The following is an 8,878-nucleotide window of genomic DNA, read 5'->3' on the forward strand; positions in this document are numbered from 1 at the left end:
AATTATAATATTTAATACTGAAAGTATGTTCAATAGAAAAGTAAAATTAGCAAGTGCGCATCCTCTTCGTCGTTGGAGATCTATAGGACACATCACGGCACTCTATACTCCTCCGTATACCCGTCACAAGACCCACTGGTTGATGCTTATCTATAAAGCCCTCTTTTGCCTCACTCCTCTCTATCTGAGATAACTACTGTATCCCTCATCTTCCACATACAAGTTCTGCCAGTCACATTCTGTTAAAGGTCCCCAAAGCACACACATCCCTGGGTTGCTCCTCTTTTCAGTTCGCTGCAGCTAGCGACTGAAACGAGCTGCAACAAACACTCAAACTGGACAGTTTAATCTCAATATCTTCATTCAAAGACTCAATCATGGACACTCTTACTGACAGTTGTGGCTGCTTTGTGTGATGTATTGACCTTTGTGCTGTTGACTGTGCCCAATAATGTTTGTACCATGTTTTGTGCTACCATTTTGTTGTTATGTTGTGTTGCTACCATGTTGTGTGTCATGTGTTGCTGCCTTGCTATGTTGTCTTAGGTCTCTCTTTGTGTAGTGTTGCGTTGTCTCGTTGTGATGTGTGTTTTGACCTATATTAATATTGTATGTATTATTATTATTATTATTATTTAATCCCAGTCCACGCAGGGGCCTTTTGGTAGGCCGTCATTGTAAATAAAAATGTGTTCTTAACTGATTTGCCTAGTTAAGTAAATGTTAAAGGAAAAAGGGAAAAAAATAAAAATAATCGCATGCCCATGACATCAACCTCTCAATTGATGCGCTGAGGTAGGTATATGACGAGATATAGCGGGCTGGGGGAACTCAACGACGAAACGGAAGTCCCCCGTGAGCGTCTTGATGGAATGTAGTGAGTTGGCTAGCTTGATAGCAAATTAGCTGTAAAGTCGACGAATTGCCCTGTCAAACATTGAAGATATATCGGGTGGTCTTTAAATATTTATCCAACGATGCCAGGTAGCTACGTTTTTGTTGCGCTACTGGCTGCTGTGCATTCCAGATACAATTTGACCTGAATCGTGTGTGCATGTCACGCAGTTAGCCTTCGAGCTGAGTTTGGTTTAGCTTGTTTCTACCACTACCAGCTAGCTACCTGCTAACAGTTTTATAGCTAGCCATAAAGACAATCCAAGGTAGTAAGAAGGCTTTGGGAGTTACAGATGACGTAACATTCACTCTGTACAACAAAAACAGCTTGCCAGCCATGTTTGTCCATGTGTGATCCAATATGCGTGTTTTTATGTATTTCAAGTTAGTTAGCAAGCTTGCTAGCCAAGTAGCTTTCTTGCTCGCTAGTAGTATACCAAAGCCTTTTTCGTAGGGTGATTACACGATGTGTTAGTTATCTTTTGAATGCTAACTTAGATAACTCGTTTAATCAGTGACTTGATGGCTACAGTAAATTTAGTCGAAACTACAACCCTTTTTTATCACAAATTATTTTCAGGCTGCTTAAGTTGGCTATCTAGTTAGCTAGTCCGTTCTGGTGTTCTGAGTTCGCTAGCTATCACACTAGCTAACAGCTACGTAGTTAGCTAACGTTGTCTACCAACTAGCAAACTAACGTTACCTAACGTTGTTTACCAACTAGTAAGCTAGCTACTGTAACTAGCTCACTAGCAAACTGCCAATACTCAAAATAGGATTTGTGCTGCGATGAACGGTAATGTTAACTGTAACTAACTTTACTCCAGTTAGCTAATTGTCTGGCTGGCTTGTTGCAGCTGTGACACGCAGGTAGGCCTCGCTCCATGTGGGGTTTGTCATCACTTTTTTTCTTGTGACATGTGCACCCTTCAATGCTGACGATACAGGTAACGCGTTAGCTAGGTATTGTTGAGTTCTGCGGTTATAACGGTAGGAACTGGCTAGTTAGTAATTGTATCCACGTCAGCTGTAAGCGCAGCCACTGACTCGCTACTCTTGGTCTACTTTAACTAGTATGACACTAGCAAATATTATGATAACCAACCTAACACTTTCATCTGTGATACTACTAGCTAAGTAGTAAGTAAAATAATGAAGTATGCATTTTGTTATTTGCGTTTTGGCAATATATACTTTTTCATGTGTGGGTAGATAACAGTTTAACTTTCTACTCTTATGTTATAGGTACGTTTTGACCTTCATGTTTATTAAACACGTCATTTATTCAGTTTACCCAAACTGAGCTTTACTGTGAATTTGAAAGCCATTTGCCTCATTTTAAAGTGGGTTGCCATTTATGCATGTGTGAAACCCGTTAACCCTACAGAGCCTGCAGAGATGAACAGTCCTGAGATGGCTAAAACACCAGGCGGCAGCAGTGCCCCCGGGAAAGAGAACGTGGCCAACGGGTACAAGGAGGGAGAGGTGGGCAACAACAACAACCCCTTCGCTGACTACATGTGGATGGAGAACGAGGAGGATTACAACAGACAGGTCGGTGATTTAGGACCACTCTTTATGTACATACACATGTACGTATGCACACAGGTGCACACACAGACATACAGACACGGTGATAGACAGAGGGACACCCACACAGATGTACAGACCACACACACACTAAAAGGTGAGGAATGTTGGAGACAGGACGGACATGGAGACAGGACGGACAGCTGATTGTCCTCGCAGTGGCAGACCCCGTGCAACAACACCTGCACAGGATTGGTACATCCGAACGTCACACCTGCGGGACAGGTACAGGATAGCAACAACTGCCCTAGTTACACCAGGAACGCACAATCCCCCCATCAGTGCTCAGACTGTCAGCAACAGGCTGGACTGAGGGCTTGTAGGCCTGTTGTAAGGCAGGTCCTCACTAGACCTCACCGGCAACAACGTCGCCTATGGCTACAAACCCACCATCGCTGGACCAGACAGGACTAGCAGAACGTGCTCTTCACTGACAAGTCGTGGTTTTGTCTCACCAGGGGTGACGGTCGGATTTGCGTTTATCGTCGAAGGAATGAGCGTTACACCGAGGCCTGTACTCTAGAGCGGGATCGATTTGGAGGTGGAGGGTCCATCATGGTCTGGGGCGGTGTGTCACAGCATCATCGGACTGAGCTTGTTGTCATTGCAGGCAATCTCAACGCTGTGCGTTACAGGGAAGACATCCTCCTCCCTCATGTGGTACCCTTCCTGCAGGCTCATTCTGACATGACCCTCCAGCATGACAATGCCACCAGCCATACTGTTATTTTCAGTGCATGATTTCCTGCAAGACAGGAATGTCAGTGTTCTGCCTTGGCCAGCGAAGAGCCCGGATCTCAGTCCCATTTAGCACGTCTGGGACCTGTTGGATCGGAGGATGAGGGCTAGGGCCATTCCCCCCAGAAATGTCCAGGAACTTGCAGGTGCCTTGGTGGAAGAGTGGGGTAACATCTCACAGCAAGAACTGGCAAATCTGGTGCAGTCCATGAGGAGGAGATTCACTGCAGTACCTAATGCAGCTGGTGGCCACACCAGATAGTGACTGTTACTTTTGATTTTGACCCCCCTTTGTTCAGGGACACATTATTTCATTTCTGTTAGTCACATGTCTATGGAACTTGTTCTGTTTTTGTCTGTTATTTACACATGTTAAGTTTGCTGAAAATAAACGCAGTTGACAGTGAGAGAACGTTTTTCTTTTTGCTGAATTTTTCTATATATATATATATATATATATATATATATATATAAATAAAAAATAGTTTATTGTATTCGCCTGTCCTTATATGCGACGTGTCCAATAATGTTCATATCACTTGTCAGCTCTGATCAGCCAGCCGCATGTTCCACATCCCCTTCCAGCCGTCACTCACCTGCTTCTCTTCGTCCGCTCTTCCTGCACATCTATTTTTTCTCCATCCATTTTTAAAATATTATTTAGCAGGCGATCAGGGATGCAGACCCTTATCAGTCTTCTGTTACATTTGATACATTGGAGCAGCCCGCAGAGTGAGCAAAGTTGATACATTGTGTATTTTCATCCCTGGTATAACCAACAGCATAGGCCAATCTGCGTAGGCTTTGCAAGTTGTCACTCAGCAGTGCCAGAGAGGGAAAATGGATTTGTGACAGTCATGCTTTAAAGCAAAGAAAACAGCTGGTCTCTTGCTCAAATGGTAAACAATTAAATAGAACCCATATAACGTTGGAGCGTTGTGGTCCACATGGTCCTGCATCCCTATGGAACGCTTTGGACACCTTGTAGAGTCCCTGCCCTGACAAATGAATGCTGTTCTGAGGGCAAAAGGGGGGGACACCTCAATATTAGAAAGGTGTTCTTAATGTTTTGTACACTCACCTCGAACCTGGGCTGCCCTCAGTGCTCTTTGAGAAGGAGGCAAGGATAGAGGACATGAGGAAAGACATGTTAAGAAATGATCATCTACTGCTGATTGTAATCCAGACCTATTCTTCCCCTATTGTGTGGTCATTCCAGGTGGAGGAGGAGCTTCTGGAACAGGAGTTCTTAGAACGCTGTTTCCAGGAAATGCTGGAAGAGGAGGATCAGGATTGGTTCATCCCCGCCAGAGACCTCGCCCCGGGGGTGGGGCAGATTCAGCAACAGCTCAACGGGCTATCTGTCTCCAACGGCAACGCAGATGAACTCGCAGTAAGTCCTGTCAGAATGTTTGTCCGTCAGTGTGTCACAATCTGTTTACTCTCTACACGAGCAGCATGTCTGAGCGTCGTCGACCAAAACATCACTATATTTATAGGGCCAGTTTCCCAGACAAAGTTGAATCCTGGACTAAAAAGCATGTTCACCGGAGATTCTTTATTCAGTCCAGGACAAGGATTCATATTTTGTTCCTTAGAGTTCACCTGAGAGTTAAAAGCCTGAGAAGTGTTTGCTGTGGAGTGTTATCCACATTCAGTACCTAGATACCTTAGGTAGCCCATCTTCTCCAGTTGTTTGAACAGACACCATACCTCTTCTACTCTTAGGACGGTCTCTCTTCTCCAGTTGTTTGATCAGACACCATACCTCTTCTACTCTTAGGGACGGTCTCTCTTCTCCAGTTGTTTGAGCACAGACACGATACCGCTCCTACTCTTGGGCCCGGTTTCCCAGAAAAAGATTACGCCTAGTCCTAGACTAAAGACCATGCAGAAAGGAAGTTCTCCATTAAAATGGGTTTTTAGTCTAGAACTAGGCTTAATCTGTCAGGGAACCGACCATCAGCTGGAGAAACTATCCTGTGGTGTGTTACAATCCGACCAGTCATCTTTACTTGTTCCTTTTTAATGTTGAGGCCCTGTTATTTTGACCTATTCATACAGGTCTGGGTCCTTTTTGTATGCTCCTATACTAAATCTCTCCTCTCTTTTTACAGCGCAAGAGCAGCTTGAACCCAGAGGCGAAGGAGTTTGTTCCGGGAATGAAATACTAGGGTCCTCCCGCCAGTAGGGGGAACCCTCATAAAGACTCTTTGTGACTGCTGGCTTCCCAGCAGACACCCTTGCACTCGCCTGCTTTTGGGCTGTGTGGGGTACATGGGGTGGGGTTGGAGGGTGGGCTGGGGTATACTCTTCAATAAGCTTTTGGTCGCATTCCCCTGCTCAGACGTTGCATGCATCAACCTATGGTTACGTGCCAAGTCATCTACTGTGCCGTCGGGCACCAGATTGCTATGACGTGGTTAGCTGATAAATAAAATACCTATCCAGGAGTTGTAAGATCTGAAATGTGTCAGCACCGTCTGAGTAGGGGAACGCAGCCTTTTATTTCCGTTTTGTTCCTATGTGGTTAACTAGGCAAGGGGCAGTGATGGGAGAAGGGTGGGCAGGGGCCATATCAGTATAAAATAATCCTATTGGACAGAATGGGAGGGGCCATCAGTATAAGATGTTCTTATTGGACAGACGGCAGAACTGGAGGTCAGATCTGCATAGAAAGTTTGGTGTTTATTTTTGTTCTTTCTCCTCGATCTCAAGTGCAGCCGTGTGAGTCTGTCGTCGTGGTGATCGTGGCTGGAGATTTGTCTCTCCCCTGATCATTGTTGCGGTTTCTTTTTTTTCTCTTTTCTGGATGTTTTTCTTTTCCTCGGAGGCTGGTTTTAGGGTAGGTAGTGTGTAGGGGCGAAGTAGGCTTGGCGAAAGATGGACAGACTGCAGTGTACAGAAGGACTGGATGGAATCTGGTTTCAGTGGCAGAGCTGACTGCAGGCAACTTGAAACCTGCGAGGGATTTCCGTGGCAACAATTTCATTTTTCCGTTTGGTTGATATGTAAAAACTTGAGTTGAAATCCTGTCACAGTGTGCGACTTGCATTAACAAATGAGGACAAAGTATGATGGAATAAAGATCAGGTACCCTCTGGGACTTTGGTGTCTTGTTCATTGTTTTATATACAGGTTTGATTCTGTTATTACATGTCCAGTAACCTGTCATTACCTTAGCTAAAAGTCCACTCAAAAGACCATGCTGTGGGTTTTGATAAAAATGCCAACACAAACACGTACCTCTGAATTGTCAAAATCCACATTTTTTTCTGTATTAACCTTTGTCAGGTTGAACATGGAATAGAGACCCTGCAGGTCTAATCCTGAAGATGGTTCAGGTCAGTCGTCTCGGTTCTGTCTGTACGCAGGGCTGGTCTTGGGTCTGGACAGGCCAGGGTGGTTCTGCAGCAAAACCACAGGAACAACATAATGAATTGTATTGTCTTTTGCTCAACTCTCTGTAAATTATTGAAGTTATCAGTTAATTGTTGGGCTGGGTTTATACTGCAAGTAACCTGATCCCAGATCTGTTTGTCCTCTTGTCAACACCATTGCTGTCATTGTGAAGCCAAACATGGTATGACAGTGAGGTTGCATGATGGTACAAAAAGACTGGCACTTGCACTACACCAAACCCCTATTCACATCGATGGGAACGTAGTGGAGAAGCTGAAAAGCTTGAATTTCACTGAACATCTGAAATGGTCCAACCACACGGTGGTGAATGCGCAACAGTGCCTCTTCAAACTCAGGAGGCTGAAGAAATTCGGCTTGGCCCCTAAGACCATCACAAACTTTTGCAGATGTACAGTTGAGAGCATCCTGTCGGGCTGTATCACCGTCTGGTATGGCAACTGCATCGCCCACAACCGCAGGGCTCTCCAGAGGGGGGGTGGTCTGCCCAATGCATCACCGGGGGCACTGCCTGCCCTCCAATGTCACAGGAAGGCCATCAACCACCTGAGCCACAGCCTGTTCACCCCGCTAAGGCGAGGTCAGTACAGGTGCATCAAAGCTGGGACCGAGAGACTGAAAAACAACTTCTATCTCAAGGCCATCAGACTGTTAAATAGCCATCACTAGCCGGCTACACCCCGGTTACTCAACCCTGCACCTTAGAGGCTGCTGCTCTATATACATAGATATGGAATCGCTGGTCACTTTAATAATGTTTACATACTGTTTTATTCATTTCATATGCATATAATGTATTTTAGTCAATGCCACTCCAACATTGCTCACCCTAATATTTCTTAATTCCATTATTTTACTTTAGATTTGTGTGTATTGTTGTGAATTAATAGATACTACTGCGCTGTTGGAGCTAGGAACGCAAGCATTTTGCTACACCCGCGATAACATCTGCTAAATATGTGTATGTGACCAATCCGATTTGAAATGTAAACGTTAATGGGGTAGGGACGTCCCTTGGATTTCGGATAGCGAGGGCCTATGTAAATGTACAACCTATGGCATGTAAATCTCAATCTCTGTGCAGAGCCCTCTGTGCACCACGAGGTGAAAGTCACACCCTCTATAGAGTGTGTAGTGGTGTGGTGTGTAAATGCAGCCTTATGTTTACTCTAATAGGGAGCCTTGAAACTGGGTCTTTGTCCCAAAATTATTTTCAAAGTACACCATAAGGCCCTGGTCAAAAGTAGAGAATATGGTTCCGTTTGGGATATAACCTTGGTGAAGTGCCTCTGATACTCTGAGCGGATGTGTCCTCGTGTCTGGTCTGCGGTGTGGGCACCAGGCTGGTACTCGGCGGTGCAGGGCTCCTTCAGGCCGCTAGGGGGCTTCCTCTGCCCAGGGACGTAGCGATCAGGGCCCTGGTACCGGTCCTGGTACTCTGACACCCAGGGCCTCCTGGATGGATGGAGAGGATAGGATGGTGAAGCATATTAAAGTCTGTCATAATTCGGTCCTTCCCCTTTTTTAGAGGGTAGATAACCTAGCTATGTTTACAGATCTGAAGGTCTGGAGGACAGGTATAAGCAGTAGTGGTGGAGCTGCTAAAATTCACAGTACTCCCAACTGGGCTTATTGTGACATCACTTTTACCTCTGGCTATTACAGACGCCAGACTATATGATGGACATAACCTCTGCAGCACCACTTGACTGTTAATGGGTTGCTGGGTGAAGGGGATTGCTATGAATCACTGTATGTGTGAATCACTATGTAATCTGCTCTGTAGTAGTCTGCAGTTATTATCTATCGCAGTGAACAGATTGCAGGAGCTTGAGACAGATGCAAAGAAAACTGGCATGGGGTGGAACGAGCTGGAGGAGACTGTCCAGAACAGAGTGCGAAGGAGAGGAGTCGTCCATGGCCTGTGCACCATGGCCTTAGGTAAGTAAGTATGAACAGATCCCTCCTTTCAATCCGTGTCGGTATGTGGATGTGATCTACTGTACCAGTTGAGTGTGGCTTCAGGCAGGATGCACTGCGGGCCTTTCAGTGTGGAGGGGTTGTCCCAGTGTGTGTAACTCTGGCTGTAGGTGGTCACACCGTCAAATGGCAGCCCTACACACACACACGTGGATGAGAGTTATCATGAATAATCCCATACACAGCTTCATACTGCACCTACTTCACAAGTTTAACATGTTATTGCCAATGAGGTTTGGTCAGCAGGCTCTCAACA

The 8,878-nt window shown here is 45.4% G+C and overlaps 1 protein-coding gene across 2 annotated transcripts; it reads left to right on the forward strand.

Moving 5' to 3' along the window:
- The first annotated feature begins 831 nt into the window (after nucleotides 1-831).
- On the forward strand, nucleotides 832-6,328 carry paip2b (poly(A) binding protein interacting protein 2B). 2 transcript variants are annotated; one of them, XM_038981796.1, is made up of 4 exons: nucleotides 832-984; nucleotides 2,282-2,448; nucleotides 4,442-4,615; nucleotides 5,340-6,328. In XM_038981796.1, the coding sequence occupies exons 1-4, from the start codon at nucleotides 978-980 to the stop codon at nucleotides 5,394-5,396; spliced, it is 405 nt and encodes a 134-aa protein (XP_038837724.1). In that variant the 5' UTR covers nucleotides 832-977; the 3' UTR covers nucleotides 5,397-6,328. The 2 variants fall into 2 exon arrangements, with proteins under 2 accessions (XP_038837724.1, XP_038837723.1); XM_038981795.1 differs by having other exon boundaries at nucleotides 853-877.
- The last annotated feature ends 2,550 nt before the right edge of the window (nucleotides 6,329-8,878 follow it).

The sequence above is a fragment of the Salvelinus namaycush genome, chromosome 42 (assembly GCF_016432855.1).
Source record: "Salvelinus namaycush isolate Seneca chromosome 42, SaNama_1.0, whole genome shotgun sequence".
Taxonomy (NCBI): domain Eukaryota; kingdom Metazoa; phylum Chordata; class Actinopteri; order Salmoniformes; family Salmonidae; genus Salvelinus; species Salvelinus namaycush.

Excerpts from the sequence above, each read along its gene's own strand:
- paip2b (XM_038981795.1), top strand. Across the intron at positions 2,449-4,441 it reads AGGAGGATTACAACAGACAG|GTGGAGGAGGAGCTTCTGGA; the intron begins GTCGGTGATTTA and ends TGGTCATTCCAG. Across the intron at positions 4,616-5,339 it reads GCAACGCAGATGAACTCGCA|CGCAAGAGCAGCTTGAACCC; the intron begins GTAAGTCCTGTC and ends CTCTTTTTACAG.